We start from the raw sequence: 22,519 nt of genomic DNA, 5'->3' as shown, positions 1-22,519 counted from the left end.
TACTTTACTTAAATTAAACCACATTTAAGACGATCACGTGTTTTAGCAGATGACCGGTTTTTTTTATAAAGAAACTGCGAATAAGAAGGAAGGCTCTATTTGTCTTCAAAGCTTACAATGTTAAGGTTTATGTACCCTTCTGTAGCCATTTTTGTACTAATTTTTTAAACCTCAATTGTATCAACACTACAGATATAATGAATAATAGAGATAGGTCATTTAGTACATATTCCAAGGGGAAACTTAATGCAAAGCATTATATTTTACTGTTTCATTGCATTTGATAGAAAAAGAGGACTTTGTGCCAAATAAATCAAGATATTTGTAGAAAATCTACAGCTTTTAATAACGAGATTTTTGTTTTAAAATTTGAAGCATAAATTATTCCCTTGATTTTCTATGATGTGCTAGTGTTTATTTTTCACAAAAAGTTCTAAGCAACCTGTAAATTCCAAAACACCTCGTGCTGATTCACTAAAGTCGAGCGCACCCTAAAAGGTGCACTTGATTTTGACCATATTTATATTTGTTTTAACCAATAACTACATTTATAAACTTGTTTTAAGGAAATCAATGCTAGCACTGCATGCAATAATCCTATATATATCAGTCATCAAATTGCAAAATATGAGAGTACAAGGATAAAGGCTGTGGATTTTCTATAAAAATCTTGATTTATTTGCCACAAAGTCCTCTTTTTCTATTAAATGCAATGAAACAGTACAAAATAATGCTTTGCATCAAGTTTCCCCTTGGAATATGTACAAAATGGTCTATCTCTATTATTCATTATATCTGTAGTTTTGATACAATTGAAGTTTGAAAAGTTCGTACAAAAATGGCTACAGAAAGGTACATAAACCTTAATCAATTTTGAAACTTAATCATTTTCAATATATTGTTAATGTTATGATCTGGAAATAATTTACCACAGCCTTGCAGTATTGATAAATATTAAAAAGCCCTGAAACCTTTATAAATCAATATTAAAACCGAGTACGGGGACTCATTATATTTTCAATCTTATTTATACTACTTTATAGAACTGTTTACATCACGAATAATTCCAAATGAAATCTATGTTGGTACATTTTGAACAGTCAAGATTATTCTTCAAAATTATCTCCCCATTACGCCATCTAATTTTTATAATCGCAAAAATGGATGCCGCCACTTGTAGCGATGACGCGCTGTCAATTTACCTAAACCTGTGTGGGTTGAAAAAAGTAGACTTGCAATGCGCTTCAACTTTTCGCTTGGCCGCCGATCCAAATATAAGTATAAATTACCATGTAATTTATGTAGTAAAGAACAATAACATATACAAAGGAATGATGTGTTTTTAACTTTGTATTTATTTGGCTTTTTAACTATTTTGATCTGAGCGTCACTGATGAGTCTTATGTAGACGAAACGCGCGTCTGGCGTATAAAATTATAATCCTGGTAATTTTGATAACTATTTACACCACTGGGTCGATGCCACTGCTGGTGGACGTTTCGTCCCCGAGGGTATCACCAGCCCAGTAGTCAGCACTTCGGTGTTGACATGAATATCAATTATATGGTCATGTTTTGTAAATTTTCTGTTTACTAAACTTTGAATTTTTCGAAAACTAAGGATTTTCTTACCCCAGGAGTAGATTACCTTAGCCGTATTTGGCACAACTTTTTGGAATTTTGGATCCTCAATGCTCTTCAACTTTGTATTTATTTGGTTTTTTAACTATTTTGATCTGAGCGTCACTGATGAGTCTTATGTTGACGAAACGCGCGTCTGGCGTATAAAATTATAATCCTGGTAATTTTGATAACTATTTATGAAATGTACGTGTTAGTTTAGCATCATCAAACTGGTTTCGTACTTTTTTCAAAGAATATATAGATATAAACTAAATGTTTTTATTTCTAATTTGTTGAAAGTGTATAGAGACCTAAGGCTATAGTTGTTGACTTAGATCTGTGTCATTTTGGTATATGGTGGAGAGCTGTTTAGTTGTAATCATTAGACCATTTACGAATAATGAATTAGACATTTTTTTTAAATTCCTAATAATAATTGTATCTCAATTTTCTAAATAAACAAGTCAAATCTAGATCCCTCAACTAGTCTTTTACAGCACTATTATTTGGTCAAGGAAGTATCCTTCAAAACGTGTTATGTATTAAGTAAGGTTTAAAGAACGACAAATCGTTTTGATATTTATGCATTGAAAGTTTGTAAAGTTTTCAGTCATTTCTCAACATCTGGAGTCTTCCATATTACTATGTATACCGTTGCCGTATCAACTCTGGTCTATGGTTTACAGTCATCGATATTGAAATATAAAATAATTGCACAATTTGAATTTGTTAGTAATTTGAAAATGTTTTTAAAAACTTGAAGCCTTTTTTAGTGCGTAATATTTTGTGCACTAGTATTAAATTAAGCCTCTGGACGAAAAAGAAACTGACTATATTGTACGATTTGCGAAATTTGATATTTTCATTTTAAAACGTGAAAAACTAATATGTAAATGTAAAAACTATTGCTACAAAATGTTACTACAGAATAGAATAAAGAGACAACTGCAAGCTGTTAAAAATGCTAGAATACTGGTAACATACCTAAGTGTATATATCAAGCACTTGTTACCTGGATTATTACCCTCTTCTTCCTTTTCTGTTCTAAAATGTCTTCAATTACCTGTTGTTGTTTTTTTTTTTGGGGGGGGGGGAAAATAAAACTCCTGTAACATTGGGTTGTTTCCAAACTCTTCAATATTTTATCATTATTAGGGGAGCTGGAAACAAATTTTTGACATTTTTGGTTGTTGTGGGAATCAGACTGAGGTTAAATGTCACATTGGATCTCATGTTAACGAAGATCTTCTCTTAAAAGAGTGTTTATGCAAAAATGGTTTGCATGCTAGGTAAGACAGTCGTCAAGGTAATTTTAAATTTAAATATTTAACGATTTATAATCAGGAATTTGCAGTTGCAATTGCGAAGCATTTAATTAATTTAAAGGAATCTGTTAAAATTTGCACATGGAATTGTTTTGAAGCCACGTAATGATTATGAAATTAAGGAGATATAATACCCATACAACAAATATCTACCAGAGCGATAATGACAAGACAAGACAGACAAATACTTTATTAAAGTCTCACCACTTGTTACATATAAAATATACACCTTTTTCTTTTAAACACAAATTAACAACAAGAGCAACTCTATAACGAGTTATGAGAGACTATAAAACATGACGTAGATGTTTCAAACATCTATAAGTTACAGACTTACCTTCCCCAAAAAGCAAAGCAAGTCACCGATTTTCAGCTATAATAGACTCCTACATGATAAAATGTGAAACAGTTCAAACTATATACCAGTTAGAGTATAACATACGACCAGATTTATGAATGATAAGAAAAATAAATGAAAAACAAATATGATAGATGCAATTACCAACGACAACCAATTGCTATGAAAGTATTCTTTTGACTTCAGGCTAAGACTACTATAACACATGTGTTATAGTAGTCTCAGCTTAAGGTAGCTTAAAGTAGACATATTACACCGTTAGTGCATTGTTGCAAGACAATACGTACGAGTTCATAACTATATAGCAATACATATTTAGTAATGCTGTATTAATCAAAACACAGTCAAATTTTATACAGATAAAACAGTATACAGGCATCTTATTTCTGTGTTTAATTGATGAGTTTCTTTTAAATAAAAGTACTAGGAATAATCAAATGATCAATGAGTTGACATGGATCGTATCTAAATTCAATTCAAACGCATTATTTTTCTTGTTGTTATAAACGGGAATATTAAGTGCTTTAAAAATAATTCGTGATCACATCTTATGAATAATTGTCTTAATTCAGATGAGATCAGCCTACAACTTAGTCTATTTTTATTATGTACATATTACCATACCGTTAGGTGATCAAACAAATCAAAACTTCACAAGCCTGCTGTATCTTAATCAGTTAAATTGTCAATGTTAAATATTCAATTAACTAACTCCTTAAGTATTACATGAAGGATTAGGTAAAGTTTATCTGGACTGCATAGAAAATATTTACGACCTCAATGTTTGCAGATCAAATTTTACTAAAGCGTTTTGAGTGTTATCTTATTACCTGTATTTGTCGTATTTAAGATAAAATATATTTATGATCTCTATATACTTTTGATAGTGCTCCCGTTTTGTTTTGGACGTAAAATGGCAGGGAGATATATTTAGATGACATTTAAGCTGTCGGATCATATATTTTGGTATAATGGCAGATAATAGCACAATTAAAGCCTTCAGTTCCGCTGGAGTTACAACGGTGGATTTAGTAGTTATTGTTATATATCTGTTACTGTGTCTTGCTACTGGAATATGGGTAAGATAACAATCATAAGGATATCTATTTAAAATAAAAATAAATTGTTATGTAATATTTTGTGTTAAATTTGAAAACCACTGCAGACAACTTAATTCTGTTTCAAAATTTAACTTTATTTTGCGTCAATCAGATATGATGTATAATAAATATATAAATTATCATATATTTCATATATTGTCTTTTATTAAACACGTGCCTGCTTTAATTTTTGTTAGGCGACATGGCGAACGCAGAGAGGCAGTATAAGTGGATATTTTCTGGCAGGAAGGGATATGATCTGGGTCACAGTAAGTAATATTTTGTTTTGAAATTGATAATTCAAATGTTTAATCCCTCCAATGAATAATTTTTATATTCTCACAATTTCTAGCAAATACCAAAATAAAATAATCATGAGAATCTTAATAAATAGTAAAGTGTATAGGTACTGTTAAATTCATACAAGTACATTTTGTACACAATTTTAATATATATAAGTAGGTAAAATCCAACAACTGAAATCTTTTAAAGCTTAACACACCAAAAACAGTTATTTGTTATAAATTGGAAATGTCAAAAATTGTAGATTGTCCTTACTATGTTTTTCTTTTCCTTTCCCGTTCAATTTTTTCCTGATTTTAACAAGTTTCAGCACATCATAATTTATTTTTCAAAAATACCAAGAACGTTTTACACCGATAACCAAAGAATTATCAAGTAATTTGTGGGCCACTCAAAATCAGTATTATGATCGAATATATATTTTGGTGTATTTTACTAATCAATAATTATGATTACGTCTAATAAATATGCTTAATTCAAGTTACATACAAGATTACAGATAAACGATGCAATCCTTAAAAATTAAAATAAATGTACGTGTTTAATGTGTTTGCTTTGCACAATCGGTGTCTTTTTACACACAATTGTGCGCCAATATAGATCGATGTATTATTTTCAACTATATTTACCTTTAATATTCAAATACAGACATCGGAATCGAACTTCTTTTAAACTGAATATTACTATATATAAATGCGTATTGCTGTTTGTTTCTTTATTCTTCATTGGCTAGATGTAAAGAGAAAGGATTGAGATCTAACTAAACATGTTTAATCCCGTCGAATTTTTGGCCCTGTCACAAATACAAGTAAAGAGCCTGTGACATTCGTTAGTCTTGTATGTTTTTTTTTTTAATTTTAAATTCATTTATATGATTTGAGTTTGTATGGCGTCCATTTTCACTGAACTAGTACACGTTTTAATTAAGGGGCCGGCTGTGGCAAACCTCCGGATGTGGGATTTTCTCGCTGCGTTGAAGAACTATTATAAATCAACTGTAAAAAAAACTTAGAACTTTTGAAACACTAAGGCTTTTCTACTTCAGGAATAGATTACCTTAGTCGTACTTGGCATAACTTTTATGAATTTTGGTCCTCAATGCTCTTCAACTTCGTACTTTATTTGGCCTTTTAATTATTTGTTTGATTCGAGCATCACTGATGAGTCTTTAGTAGACGAAACGCGCGTCTGGCGTAAATACAAAATTGACCTATTGAATAGTAAAAGGTTAGTTCTAACTATAATCATAAATTATTTGATCTTACAAACGTCATTGAAAAGCAGACGCGAAGAAACTTCCAATGAAATTCGTTACTTGATCCTATTTGATAATGTCCCTTTTGAAGGTACCTCCGATGTGATTTTTTATCAGTTTAGCTTAAAGGTCTGAAACATTTTGAAAAGCTAAACATAGGAATTAATAGGAAGAATTCAAAGTGTCTGTTTATTGATAGAACTTCCGTAGGTTAGTGCTGCATTATTACGTTTAAATTAGAACAGCATTTCAACGAATTTACAATCAGATGTTACATGTATCATGCAAACTCTGAAACTTGGCAAATATAAACTTTTGAACTACATTGTACTATGAAAGTTTCTAATCAGTTAAATTTACCAATACGCTTTACGAAATATACTCTATTACAAGATTGGAGCATCTTTATTTGCCAGTAACATAGGCAGTGGCAGCTTTGTTGGTTTAGCAGGAACCGGTGCGGCCAATGGTATTGCAGTGGCAAGTTATGAACTCAATGTAAGTATTTTATTCAGGGTTCTGACGTTTAGAGAAACCCACATGCTCCTTCAAGAGACTACTTAAAGATGCTAAATATATGAAAGTGCAATATCGCAATAAATATGGATTTGAAAAAATCAAACGTTCACTAGACTACTGAATTGAGACCGACAGAGAGACACACACACACACAAACTTGTGACCGGATTATTTTATTGTTTATAATTTTTGTCTAAATGTCATACATGTATATTCTGTGTATTTCAATACTGTCTTCTACAAGTAATGATACTGATCTGTATGTGTTAAAAGCAAATCCCTAAAAAATGTATTTTACTTAAAGGTTGTTTTTTGTAGGGTTTATTTTGTCTACTGTTACTAGGGTGGTTATTTGTTCCTGTTTATATAGCCAGTGGGGTAAGTATTGATAGTAAATATCTTGATTGACTGATAGTAGCATGATAAACGTCTAGTGGTAATTACTTCATATAAAAAAGATGTGGTATGATTGCCAATGAGACAACTATCCACAAAAGACCAAAATGACATAAACATTAACAACTATAGGTCACCATATTAATGAGAACAAATTAACAGTAGGCTTTGTATAGGTTGACAAATAAGATGAAGAGCGGGAAATACGGACTGTCGCTGGAAAAATGGTGCTTTAAAAAGACCAAAAAGTTAGATCATATTCGACGTGTTTAATTTATAATATTATAGATTCTAGCTTTGATATAATGTAAGCATGCCTCATAAATAGTACATACAAACTATCAAATTTGTTGTGATCCGAGCATATAATTAATAATATAAGAACAATATATATGAAACTCACCAGGGTTTATTCAGGTGATACAGCAATTATACATAAAATACAGTAATAATAGAAATAATCAATGCAATCAATAATGTTAATACATGTGGTTAGGTGAAGAGTTCGGGATCGTGTGTTCTGTGTACTACGTCACGGATACATGATAAGGCACATATGAAACATGGACTGGTTCAGTACTGTGTATTGGTGTTCAGCACCACAATCGCCCCATCTCAGTAGAACCAGACCAGGGGTAAACAAAACGACTGGAAATAACGCACTGTCTGTGAAAGTTATCCATACAGTAATTTCGGAATACACGTGGTATCATTTTACACATACAGTTGCACAAAAGTTCATGAATAAATCCACATCATAAAAGTTCCATATTCCCTTAAACATGTTAGATACCAGTTAAGTTTCATAGTTCATAAAACACACAAAATAAACGGACTTAAGAATAAGCTATGTTTTTCCTCTCTGGAAACATAATATAATACTGTATATTATATAGTTCGACAAAGTAACGCAAGATTATAAACGAAATGTCAAGATGACGAGTAAGACGCCGGAAACTATTATACTGTTATACATCCTTAGTTTGGAATCTACAAGATAGGTTATACACTGTCATTAACTGTTAACATTAACACAGAAAACGGAATATCAATAAAACAACTCAAGGTAATGGCAATCACTGGTATGTTCCACGGGTAGTTTACGTGACAGCGTACGAACGGAAATTCTTGAGGTTACAATGGGTACTTCATGAAAGTGTAAAGTTCTCTCTGTAAAATGTAATCCAAGAGAACTTCAAGAATGGAATATTCTAATAGTATTGTGCTCATTTGATGGGGTAAACCCAGCATAAGCTTGCACCAACGAAGTATAATATGGTCTGCGTCAAATACGGAACGTTCTACTCTATGTTCCATTGCATGTTGGTGGGTCAAATGACCTGTCCGAGTTTCATAGCTCCAGCAGGTCGCGTGTAGTTCAAAATACAACGACAAAGTTGTCTTTAAGACGTGGCAACCTATTTTGACCTGTGTTACTAATCCACACACAAAACACGGATGTGGTCGACTTCTAAATGAAGTGATGAATTTAAAGTCAATTGCTGCTGAAATAGATGCAGTAAAAGAGGATTCTGTGGGACCTTGGGCCCCTAAAGATCTCTGTTGGAAGACTTCCTTTCCATGTATTTTACGGTTGTCAGATGTGTGCACCAAGTCCAATACTGCAGTGCACGCTTTCAAAATATCAAGTCTAGTTTCGGTCATATATATCATACACACATCTAAATGCGTAGTGATGTCCTATTGAAATGGTAGTGTTTGTGACAAAGTTGCAACTAACTGGTTGAGGTCGAATTCCCTTAATGAGTACATGTTCACGGTTTACAGGAGTGTTTAAAATACATGATCTACTTAGTAAAGACATAGCAGCAGTGTCAATTATATTCTGGACTGGTATATAATTTACTGCAAATATCAGACCACATATACCTACAGCCTGAACAACGAGCTCTTGTAGGCTCTCTTTCTCGAGGGTCAGAAGTGAGCCTAATGACCTGACCCTGTCTTGTTTAAATATTGATCGTCTGGTGTATGCGAGGACGAGGTCCTCTGGAAAGATGGTGATATGTTGGGCTGCTCTTCATAAGGTCTTCTTTGGGGTGACGGAAAACGTGAATTCTGAGGACTCCGGAAATTTGATTGTGACAATGGTTGGGTTGTAGATATGTTACTTCTTCTATCTTTTAATAACTGACCAATTATAGACACTAAGTCTTCAGTATTAGATTTTAAAGATTCATCTTCTTTATCAAACCTCTGATTGTATTGCAAGGCCGAGGGCCTCTGCGAAGAATGATCAGAATTACCAACATCAGAAAAGGTAACTTGTCGTTGGTTATATAACTGAGAATAAGACTTCCGGGCTCCATAAATGGCTTTCTGATTAGATAATGAAGACTTGATCCATTTCAGTGATTCGTTTATAGTCCTTGGATTCTTCTCTATAACGATCCGGGCTGCCTCCTTCTCCTGACATCCACGCAGGAACGCCTCAGTACCTATTTGATCAATGATGTCATTGTTGCTTCGGTAATACCCATCCATTGTCAAGAAATGAACTCGCTCTGCGTATTCCTCTATTGTCTCTCCGTCCAACTGCCTGATGTACTGTAGCTGTCTCCTTGCTGCAGAAGCTTCCTCCTTCTTACTAAATCGCCTTTTCATATATTTCCGCAAATCGTCATATCTTGATATATGCGATCGTCGGGCATATTCAAGTGCAACTTCAGACAAACAATCTAGAAAACGACACGTTTTCTTTGCGTCATCCCAGTTACGGCGATTTGCAGTTCTTTCAAACTGGTAGACAAAAGCTTCCCAAGATAGATTACCAGAACCAGTAAAGACTGGCATCTTCGGCAGTTGTGGACTTTTGCTTCGTTCTCTAGCATGGGACTCCTTCCAACGGGATGATTTCCTGTCTATCGATTCATCACTTGATGAAGAGGATTCCCTCTGGCAGCGCTTTCTGCCCTTGCCTCTGTGCCTTTCTTGTGTAGCTTCACTTTTGGTCTGATCAGAAGTGTTGTTCACAGACAGTACATGGGAAGGCATAACTACTGGAGTATTCCAATGTACTGGGATTGGAGGAATGTTTGAAGTGTCTTTATTTGATCCTGAGTTGAAAACTGCAGTAGACGGTAAAGTCGATCCATTATGTTGTTGTACTCCCGGTGGTGGAACATTGTAAGACCAAAATGGTGGCTTGTTAGGTATCGCGGAACCTTGTACTGTGATTGGGTTATAAAATGACGATGGGGCCAAAGTCCCCTGTACAGTGTAACCCTGCGATACATTGTTATGTATTTCATGAGTTGAAATATTCGAAGTGGAGACCAAAGGCCCCTGTCCATCTTTAGACTGATTGTCCAATGGTAGTGAATGACTCACCTAAACTAGAAAGTCCACTTGGTTTACCAATTGGTGATACCTTGGAAAAGTCTTGATATGTTGCTGAACTAGCTGGGGTACTAAATGTTTTGGGTTTAGTTCCAAATTTTTCCCCAGCCTGCTGGTTTTTCTGGGCTATCAAAGTCTCAATTGTCGCGCCAAAAGCACCAAATTTCGTCTCTGATTGTTCAACCTGTTTATGATGATCGTCCTGCAACAATGGCAAAGGGTTTTTGAACTGAATGGTTGACCCCATTAATTGAGTTTGCTCCATTTTAGTCATGCGAGCACATAAATCATCAAACTTCTCCGTCATGTTGTCAATTTGGGAGGCTTTCTTTTCTACCTCATGGAGTCCTGATATGACATTAGAGAGTTCCTGCCTATTTTCTGCTATCTCATTGTGCAGTTTCTGGTACAAGAATAACATGCCAGGTTCAATGAAGTATTTCTTTAAAGTTGATTTTGGCAAACCAGTAATGCCGGACACTGCATTAAGGTCTATTAAATGTGAGGCATCTCTAACCTCAAGTATATGTATGGCCATTTCATTGTCTATCCCCTCAACTGATTGAAGTTGATCCAAGGTGGCATCCATTAGTGTAATAAGTTTTGACATTTTAAAAATTTTGTTAAATTGTATGGTCTATGCCTGTATTTGTCATCAACCACGATGCCTGTACTGTATTTTTGCACGAAACGGTGTTTGTTATTAACCACTATACCTGTACTGTAGTTGTGCACGAAAGGGTGTAAGTCGTCAACCACGTTGCCTGTACTGTAGTTGTGCACGAACGGTGTTTGTAGTAAACCACGATGCCTGTACTGTAGTTTTGTCAAAGCATGCGCAGAAATCCAACTTCCGTCCTGCTCAATTTGGACAAGATACAGCTAATGGCTATTCAAAATGGCGATCGACTCACTAAAACGAGAAACTAGCCAAGCATTAAACTTTAACAGTGAATATAATGTGTAGTATTGCCTAAAAAGGTAATAAAACTTTTCAAAATTGATAGAGATTTTATTTTAAAATATAGCGGAGGCTATATAACTTGCAGTACTTGAAAGCAAATGGTGTGAAACGTACCGTGCTGAGCGGTAGTTTCAAAATAAACAGATCGAGCTGTCGACGACGCCAATGTTGTGATCCGAGCATATAATTAATAATATAAGAACAATATATATGAAACTCACCAGGGTTTATTCAGGTGATACAGCAATTATACATAAAATACAGTAATAATAGAAATAATCAATGCAATCAATAATGTTAATACATGTGGTTAGGTGAAGAGTTCGGGATCGTGTGTTCTGTGTACTACGTCACGGATACATGATAAGGCACATATAAAACATGGACTGGTTCAGTACTGTGTATTGGTGTTCAGCACCACAAATTCATCAATTTGTACTGAAAAAAGTAAAATAACAAAATTACCGACCTCTGATGAAATTTAAAAAAGGAGTCCGTAACCAAATAACAAAATCAAAAGCCCAAACACATCAAACGGATGGAACAATTCTTATACTCATGACTCGGTAAATGTATTTTGTGATCTAGGAAATGGTAAATTAAACCTGGTTTAATAGCTAGCTAAACTTCTCGTTTGTATGATAGTCACACAAAATTCGATTATATGGACAACGTAGTGTGGACAAAACAAACAGACATGATAGGTAAAATTCTCGAAAACAGGGATACAGCAGGAAAAATTGGATTATAATGCATATCTTACACTGGAAAACACCAAACAAGCAAATACGTCAACAACGAAAAGTCATATAGACAAAACACATTAGTAACAAGAGTGCACACACTGAAATGTCTCGCCTTCTTTACTTATCATTGATATTATGTTGATAGTCCTGAGTATAAAGCTTTATTACAACTGTCACATAAACGTTACATTAACCAATATAACTAAACAGACCAATGAACCACGAACATGGGGTCAAGGTCAGATGAACCATGCCAGGCTGACATGTACAGCTAACAATGCTTCCATAAAACAAATATAGTTGACCTGATACTTTTAGTTAAATAAAAATAGACACAAACACAAAAACTTTACACTGAACTATGAAAATGAAGTCAAGGTCAAATAAAACCTGTGCGACTAATATATAGATCATAAAATATTTCCATACACTTAATATAAATGACCTATGGCGTATAGTATTTGATAAAGAGACCAAAACTGAAAAAAATAACTTTGACCACTGAACCATGAAAATGAGGTCAAGGTCAATTGACATCTGTCCGCTAGACATGTTCACCTTACAATCATTCCATACAACAAATATAGTAGACCTATTGCTTAAAGAATGAGAAAAACTGACCAAAACATAAAAACTTAACTATAACCACTGAACCATGAAAATGAGGTCAAGGTCAGATGACACCTGCCAGCTGGACATGTACACCTTCCAGTCCTTCCATACACTGAATATACTAGCCCTATTACTTATAGTATCTAAGATATGGACTTGACCAGCAAAACTTAACCTTGTTCACTGAGCCATGAAATAAGGTCGAGGTCAAGTGAAAATTGTCTGACGGGCATGAGGACCTTGCAAGGTACCCACATACCAAATAGAGTTATCCTATTACTTATAATAAGAGAGAATTCAACATTACAAAAAATCTTAACTTTTTTTCAAATGGTCACTGAACCATGAAAATGAGGTCAGGGACATTAGACATGTGACTGACGGAAACTTCGTAGCATGAGGCATCTATATACAAAGTATGAATCATCCAGGTCTTCCACCTTTTAAAATATAAAGCTTTTAAGAAGTGAGCTAACACCGCCGCCGCCGCCGGATCACTATCCCTATGTCGAGCTTTCTGCAAAAAAAGTTGCAGGCTCGACAAAAACGAAAGACATCAATACAAAACTAATAACACAATGACGGAATGTACCGAGCCACGTCAAATGGTTATTACCAAATATAGACTAATTAGCAAAAAGTAACAATATTTTAAGACAAGACAAATACGCAACTATATATTTGTTCCATATAATCTGATTGTATTTGAGACCTTCATTTTACTTATGTTGAGAAAACAGTTTACGATTTTAATTGCGGTTTTATTATATAAAAAGAAGATGTGGTATGATTGCCAATGAGACAACCGTCCACACAAGATCAACAATGAGCAAATCCCATACCGCATAGTCAGCTATAAAAGGCCACGATAAGACAATGTAAAACAATTCAAACGGGAAAATTAACGGTCTTATTTATATTAAAAAAATGAACGAAAAACAAATATGTAACACATAAACAAATGACAACCACTGAATTACTGGCTCCTGACTTGGGACAGGCACATACATAAATAATGTAGCGGGGTTTAACATGTTAGCGGGATCCCAACCCTTCCCTAACCTGGGACAGTGGTTTAACAGTACAACATAAGAACGAACTATACAAATCAGTTGAAAAAGTCTTAATTCATCAGATGGACAAAAATACAAGTGGACGTGGCCGGGTACTTATACTTCCCGACACAAAAAGACACAATGAACAGATGAACAGTACTCGCAGTTATCTGACGGCTAGTTCAAAGCCACTAACAACTAATAAAAAAACATGCATCTAAGACTAAACTATTAATCCGTACACATCCAACATCCAATGGATTTAGTGTATATACTTTTTTTTATGATTTGACACCATTGTTCCAGTATACGATAATTCTTTATGAAGTTGCAAAGATGGGATTGGTGCACGCCCCTGAAAAATCCAACACAAAGGGAAAGAGTTTTTTCCAAAATTTTCAGAACTAATCAGACATTTACACACACCTCGTGTCGATAAAGAAAAGGAACGAGAGACGAAAATTGTCATTTTACCAGGGTTTATTATCATTCATCTTCATTCTACTCCAAATAATAATAGCTTATTATTTGACAAACAAAATGTATCAAGATAGTTAAAATTTATTTTATTAACAGGTGTTTACCTTACCAGAATATTTGAAGAAACGTTTTGGAGGACAAAGACTTCAAGTGTACATGTCTGTGTTGTCTCTTATAATATACGTCTTCACAAAAATATCTGTAAGTAATCATTTCAGACCATAAAGACATTGTTACAAGTGGATTAGCCACCAAGTTTTTCTTGTTATGATCTACTAAAAAAACTGTAAACCAAAGGTTTTACATGTAGATTTTGAAAGGTACTACCAAATTCTACTACATACAATGAATATATCTGCTAAAAACGTATAGAAACTATAACAAAATAAGGACGTTTGTTTTTGAAAATTTTGTGCATCATTTTGAATTATGAAAATTTGAGTATCACATTATATCTTTGAGACCGAACACATTCAATGCAGTATAACTGACTTGTCAGCATTATATATGTTCTCATTACAGGTAGATATGTACGCAGGTTCAATATTCATACAACAAGCAGTAGGATGGGATCTTTATACCGGTGTTATAGTACTGTTGGCTATCTCAGCTATTTATACAATTTCTGGTAAGTAAGGACATATAGGCGTATAAAATTATAATCCTGGTACTTTTGATAACTATTATTATATCTTAGATTTAGTTACTTTTCTTGAGTCATCAGCAAATGAGTCATTGCTGATTGAAGTTGTCTAAACGTTATTGATAAATACAGGTTACTATTACCTTGTTCATCGTTATATGGTGTATAAAGTTATCAAAGGTACCAGGATATAATTTATCCCGTTTCTGACATTTTCTATTCCGAAGTATCCCACAATATGTTTAACTGATCTTGTTTATAAATAAACTAATAAGCATGTTCTATGACTTTTATATGATCATTTTTAGGAGGACTAAAAGCTGTTATTTATACGGATACTCTCCAGACTGTCATCATGGTTGCCGGAGCTATTGTTCTTATGGTGCTGGGTATGTACATTTGTAAAATTACTATTCTTTCTTGTAGCATGACGTTTTTAAAACAGAGTTGTAAAGTAAAAGAAATGTCCTATTGAGGTGTTTAAATGCTAAGTTTTGGTGGAGTTTATATAACTAATTTCTAAGTCTTTATGTTGTTTGATTTTGTATATTGCTGTTTTGTTTCATCGACTAATGAGATTTAATATCACTTATGAATATTCCGCCTCTTTTTTGCTCACAAGGTACAAATTTCGTGATAATTTGTATATTTCACCCAGTGGTGTCTCATTTGAGGATGAGAATAAGGCTGCATCGATTGAAGCATGTCCGTGGCCGTCTGTGACACATTTATTTCGTAACGGTAACGACCAACTCATGATGGGGTTAGATAAACTTTTGAAGGAATGGCGATTTAAAATTTTAATCCTGGTATCTATGATGAGTTTATTTATTCAAATCATTGATTCATTTTTAAACAGCAACTCTCTATCAAGAACATTATTATATGAACGCAAACTCAGAAATATCGTATCACCTTGAAGATTTATACTCCATATGTAGGTACTGTTGGAATGTTTAAACACCTCTTTTATCGTAAAGATTTAATTTTGAAACCAACTTTTATAGTAATTTTCTAGAAGTAAGTACCATATAACCTTTGACACTTTCAAGCCTTGTTTTAATCACTGTTAAACTACTGTTTATGACAGGGAGTGTTTCATCCATTGTGTAATTTTATAAACACATTTAAAAGACCACTTCACTTCTTTCGCAGCATTTATCAAGGTTGGTGGTCTGGAGAAGATCTACGTATTATATCCTGAAGCATTACCAACTCCTCTAATTGATAATTCTACCTGTGGTCATCCAACTGACGAAGCTTTTCATTTACTACGAGATGCTGTAACAGGAGACATTCCGTGGCCAGGAAATGTTTTTGGAATTTCAATACTTAGCTGTTGGTACTTTTGTTCAGACCAGGTAACACATTAAATTGAATGTTTATATGCATGTAAACATGGACAAAATCTGTTATTTCCACAATCAATATGTATAAAGTGCTACAAGTAAACATTTAGATCTTTAGTAAGACAAGTTTTCCAACACCTGGGTTAACCTCTACATCGGTTCCGTTTCATTTGCAATTTTTTTTCTAAACATCTTAGTCATTTATTTCTGTCGATCTTTCATCTTCTTACTTCTGAGTTCGTTTCTGTATTTATCGATGTAATAATTATTTTGCTGTAGTACTTTCTTTTATTATTAGCATTAAAATTTGATTATATACATTTAGGTTCTTGTACAAAGGTCCCTGGCAGCCAAAAACATGCACCATGTAAAAGGAGGTTCAATATTAGCAGCATATTTGAAAATTTTGCCACTGTTTACAACAGTGTTTCCAGGCATGATAAGTAGAATTTTGTACACAGGTATGTCATTTATGTTCTTTTTTTTTCCTTTTTAACGTAGCACTATCTTTATTGCATATTTGCTGTAACAATTTACTAAGTGTACAGCTTTAACTTAGTATCCCTCATGTAAGCTTACCTAATAGTTAAGGGAAGCACTATTTTGCAAGATATTATTTCTTCATAATATAAGTATTCATAACATAAGTCATTTTACAAAATATATTTGATAAAATATTGTGATTACATTTAATGTTATTTTGTACTAACATTTTAACTGATGCAATTGTTATTATGAATTTATTGCACTGTTTTACTTTCATAACGCAAATGTGGTTCGTGAGGAAAACTAAAATCTTCATTGCAACAAAGAAAGGAAATGTAGAATCAAATGCACCGGATGTGTTATAACATGAGCAACACGACGGGTGCCACATGTGGAGCAGGGTCTATAACCCTTCCGAAGCACCTGGCATCACCCCTTGTTTTTGGCGGGGTTGGTGCTGCTTATTCTTTAGTTTTCTATGTTGTGTCATGTGTACTACTGTTTGTCTGTTTGACTATTTTAGTTTTAGCCATGGCGTTGTCAGTTAATTTTGGATTTATGAGTTTGACTGTTCCTCTGGTATATTTCGTCCCTCTTCTTAAATTACATACGAAATTTCATGCGTAGATTCAACTGTATGTAAAACCTGATCATAGAATCATGAGATACATTTTTTGTAGATTTTACTTTTCAGTTAAGATTGCCTTGTACGTAAATGCAGATGTATATGAGATAAGTAAGTTAGATATATTGTAATATTTCAGAAAAGTTGCCTTGTAGTACAAAGATCCAGTGGTATGTTAAATATAATGTTACATTTTAGATCAGATTGCATGCGTTGATCCCGCTGTGTGTAAGATAGTTTGTGACAATGAAGCAGGCTGTACTAACATAGCTTATCCGAAACTTGTTGTTGAGTTGATGCCTGAAGGTAAACTATTTTACATTCTTCATATGATTTACCTTTATATTCCTTTCCATATAAGATATCGTAATCGTTCGAGTAGATTCATTCAAATCCATGACAGAGGGTGTATGCAATCAATAATTGATGAAAAAAAAAGTTGCTTAGTATTTTGAAATAAGTTTATTTTGAAAAGGAAATAATAAATGGGAATTAGAATTTTATTTAGAAATGCCCAATTATTACCGGAAACTTGTCATCAGTCATCAGAAAGGTCATTTACTAAACATTACAAATTAATACTAAAAGTAAAGTTAATGTAGTATAACAATTCAGATCTCATCTCCATTTTCTTATATTAAAGACATGGCATAAATACAATTACAATGACTTTCGCCAGTTATCATTTTACTTATATGGTGGTGCTCCAAGTTTTATCCCCAGGCTGCATTATAGCGGGGGAGATGACTGAAATTCAGAGATATATAGTAAATGCATAAAACAACATAACGTGTCGTATGCAATATTACCATATCTGCGTCCTGTCTTAACTTTTTTTTATTTTTTATTATGTTGAAGGACTTCGCGGACTTATGTTAGCGGCCATGATGGCTGCTTTAATGAGTTCCCTGACATCAGTGTTTAACAGTTCAAGTACCATATTTACCATGGATATATGGAAGCGTATCAGAGCAGGAGCTTCTGATGGGGAATTGCTAGTTGTTGGGAGGTAATGTATACATATCCATGATTTCACGATACATGTGTACGTGAATAGACTTCGTCGATATTTGGGGATCTGCTACACTATACTTCTTTTAAAAGATTATGCTACATTTGAACTATTGACGTCATACAACAATCACTTTTCCTTTGGGGTATCAGACACTTTCTTTTGTGACGGAAACAATTTACTGCAACTTAACTTCATAACGAAATTCTATTATTGCATACAAAGACACCTTTTTTTTTTCTTCCTCCCTATTTAGAAAAGATACTGAAATGAGCAGTACTCAATGTTTTTTTTAAACAAAAATGCCGAAACCCAAATTCCAATTCTAATCGATTATGTAATAAAATGTTTAGTTGTTTATAAAGTTTATTATGGTTTGTATAAACAGTAAATCCTCGATCACTATTATAAAACAATCACCAGTCCTGCTTAATAACCATTCTTTGTAACTGCACGGTTTGAAAGCTATAATTGAAATATAACCATTTTTAAATACCAATCATAATAAAATGAATTAATGAAGCCTATCTAAAAAAAATATAAAGGAACCAACGGTATGTATTTCTATATTTTCAGAATATTCATTATTGCTCTGGTGGTAATTAGCATAATATGGATTCCTGTCTTACAAGCATCTCAAGGGGGACAACTCTTTAATTACATCCAGTCTGTAACAGGTTATCTCGCCCCGCCAGTGTTATCGCTCTTTCTATTGGCCATGCTGTGGAAAAGAACTAACGAAAAGGTTATATTTATGAATGTCTTTGAAAGCTATTTTATATTAGTTTAACAAATTTTTTAATATGATGTTATATAATTGTCTTGTCATGCTCCTAAGGTTTTACAGTTTACAGGTTACATGTTTTGTCTTCCAAATTTCAAACCCTTTTGAGAGTGTTCACGAACAATTGCATGGTTATTCACCACTAATTACATGTTGAATGCGTATTAGAAAATATCATATAGCGATTGTCGAAAATCTTAGTTCAAGTCAGTAACCCTTTTATTGTCGAAATGCGCATCTGATGCAAGAGAATTGGTACCGTTAATTTTATTCTACAAATGCCAAAACACCAAAACAGTCGTTTCTGCCTTCTGGAGTTGAGTGATAATTTTTATATTGCTTTTAACCACTAGAATGTGTATCCTATACAAGGACATAACTCTGTAAAGTGAAAGCATGTTTAAAACAAAGATGCTCAACTTAGCCCACTATGGACATATGGATATTCCATTGGTAATATATATGTATTATATTGTAGGGAGCTTTTTGGGGATCTATATGTGGGTTGATTGTTGGATTAGTGCGCATGGGATTAGACTTTGGATATGGCTCACCAAAATGTGGAGAAGTAGATACCAGACCATCTGTCATATCAAAAGTTCATTTTCTTCATTTCACTATATTTCTGTTTTTCTTCAGTATGATTGTAACTATCGTTGTTTCCCTAGTAACGAAGCCCGTAGACGAAAAACATGTAAGTTTTGTGGAATGTCTATTTCAATAAATGATAAAGCAATTGCATTGGTTATCTTGAATTTACAAATGATATTGTTGTAAATGCTTTGCATATACGTGTATCTACGTTATAGAATAAGTGATGTAATTAAGTTGTAAATTTTGATAATGTATAATTGTGTAATACCAAACTCGATATACCGAGTCTTAATGAAATGATAAAGTCGTTCAACAGTATAAATATCATAATATAACTATCTAAATGAATGTGTTTGCAATGCTATGTCGCTATAAGAAAAAAACAGTTTTAAATGTTAAAAAAATATTTCTCTCGAAAATAATTGTCATTGCATATGTTAACACAAGAAAGGAGAAAGATATCAAAAGGATTATCTTACTCATAATTCAAAAATAAACTGACAACGTCATGCCAAAAAAGGAAAAGATCAAAAAGACAAACAACAGTATATACGAAACACAACATTGAAAACTTTAGACTGAGCATCACAAAACTATGAAAAATCTTTTTATTAGAAAATAAAGAATAAGTCTTTTGCTTGATTCCTTATGATTTTTTGGTATTCCAGCTAATCAGGTTAACTTGGTGGTCTCGTCATAGTACACTTACACGAGAACCATATCCAGAAGAGATATTATGGGAAGAAAAGTCCGAACGACTTAAAGCAAGTCAAGCATCAAAGAAAGGAACAACGGGTAACATTTTATTTGGTTCATGTTGACCTCATCATCATAACAAATACGATTTCTGATAATAACCATTTCAATTTCACAATTTGCATATAGATAGAATAATTTCATATAAGATTCAAAGAAAATTAATTTTATAGTTATCAGTAGCATTTCCATTTATATTAAATTAGTATATAAATATAGTTCAGTAAATGAAGTTATAGATGAACATACATGTATGTCTATAGTTTCAGAATTTCTTGGGCCCAACCTAATGTTTAACAGTGCATCATCACAATTGTTCAAGTACCGTTTTGAAGAATATTTCGTGTCAAATGAGAGGCTTATGTGACACTTCATATTGAGCTCAATCTATTTTTGTTCTTTGAAGTGTATGCATTACGTCTATATATAATATGACTGCTTCTACAAATACTAACTAAAGGTTTTTCTACCTCAGGCATATATTACCTTAGCTGCATTTGGCAAAACTTTTAGGAATTTTGGTCCTTAATGCTCTTCAACTTCGTACTTTATTTGGCCTTTTTTACTTTTTTTGGATTCGGTCGTCGCTGATGAGTCTTTTTTAGACAAAACGCGCGTCTGGCGTATATAGATAATTAAGTCCTGATTTCTACGATGAGTTTGTCTACAATTTTTTTTTTATAGAAATCATATTTTTTTATGTTCTTTAATGACATATGATTGAATTATTTTACATCTACCCTTGCTATCACACAATGTGTCTTGATTAGTTGCAGTAATGCGTGAACAGTAAAAAAAAACATACTCCAAAAGATACAAGACTTTGTTAGTTAGACGTTTTTTTGTCTACATAAGACGCATCAGTTATGCTTGAAGAATAATTCTAGTTACAATGGCATGACATGAGTTTTTTTTTTAAATAAATTGCAGTCAAATAATAGTAATTGTTTCTAAAATTTGTAGAAGAAATACCTACGTGGCGAAAAGTAGTTTACATGATTTGTGGATATGAGAAGCCAAAAGAAATAACAAGGACAGAAGAAGAAAAGTTAGAACAAATTAGACTGTTAACACACATTAAAGAGGACCCTAACTGGAAATTGTTTGTTAATTTAAATGCATTACTGCTCATGTGTATTGGAATATTCATGTGGTCATTTTTTGCGTAAAACAGTGTTACATGTACGAAACTCGATACAAAGGAACATGAAACTTTTATAAAGTCACTTGTCGTTTGTACGTTGCAACAATATTTCAAACCATGTTCGCTAATGACAGTGCCGAGACTGGAAACAAGCTTCGATGGAATCATGTTTGGTGATCTGAAGTGTTTGTGTATTATCCTACGCCTTTGCTATAAATGAAATATGTTACTCATACACCTACAATTGTAATCTTTCTATTACACGTATAAACTTGATTGTAGTAAATAAGTATAATTAGTATTGTCAATTGGGTTACCTTTCTTTTACTTTTTTCCTGTTTTTGTTCAGTATAGGTATATTATTGACAGTTTTCTTCTGTAAATAAAGTATATGTTGATATCGTCATAAGAGATGTAATGAGTGTAACCTTAATATTTTCTGGAATTTTTCAAATAGTATGGCATTTGTACTACTTTGATAACATAATAAAGATAGATAATTACGTACTTTACATGTTTTTTTTCTTAAATGCTAATCCAAAGGTAAATACATAATAATATATTAACGAAATGAATGTTCTATTTTTCGAACAAGCTTCTATGTATCGACATACAATCAGAAACTTGATTATTTTGTATTGAATATTCATACACTTGTATGTTTTAATTATGTGCGTGAATTGTGAATAAATGCTGATGTTATGAAAACTAGTGTATCTCTCAACGAGAAAATAAATCAACTAACCTGAATAACACAAACTGTATCATCTATATACAACAGACGAGTGTCTGTACTACTCGCCACGCTCTTACTCATCACGAATCAATAACTGTGATTAGCTTAGATAACAATAAACAATAAAAAAAAGTATTTAAAATAAAAACTAGAAAACGTGTCTAGTGACCACTTCGTTTTTTTTTATTTTATGAAAACACATTATAAAAATTCTATCTTTTATTTATCCTCCCATCATTCAAAATCAGATTCGCAATACATATTATTTACAAAAACTAATATTTTAACATAATCT

The 22,519-nt window shown here is 33.1% G+C and overlaps 1 protein-coding gene across 1 annotated transcript; it reads left to right on the top strand.

Annotated features, from left to right (window-relative positions):
• The first annotated feature begins 3,971 nt into the window (after positions 1-3,971).
• Positions 3,972-22,000, top strand: LOC134714927 (sodium/glucose cotransporter 4-like). The gene is made up of 15 exons (XM_063576639.1): positions 3,972-4,384; positions 4,603-4,674; positions 6,357-6,461; positions 6,801-6,860; positions 14,192-14,296; positions 14,618-14,723; positions 15,047-15,127; positions 15,894-16,099; positions 16,413-16,548; positions 17,397-17,504; positions 18,057-18,207; positions 18,787-18,955; positions 19,473-19,688; positions 20,257-20,383; positions 21,308-22,000. Exons 1-15 carry the CDS (start codon positions 4,277-4,279, stop codon positions 21,511-21,513), a joined length of 1,956 nt encoding a protein of 651 aa, XP_063432709.1. The 5' UTR covers positions 3,972-4,276; the 3' UTR covers positions 21,514-22,000.
• Positions 22,001-22,519: the final 519 nt, after the last annotated feature.

The sequence above is a fragment of the Mytilus trossulus genome, chromosome 4, assembly GCF_036588685.1.
Source record: "Mytilus trossulus isolate FHL-02 chromosome 4, PNRI_Mtr1.1.1.hap1, whole genome shotgun sequence".
Taxonomy (NCBI): domain Eukaryota; kingdom Metazoa; phylum Mollusca; class Bivalvia; order Mytilida; family Mytilidae; genus Mytilus; species Mytilus trossulus.
This window is presented reverse-complemented; position numbering and strand designations above follow the sequence as displayed.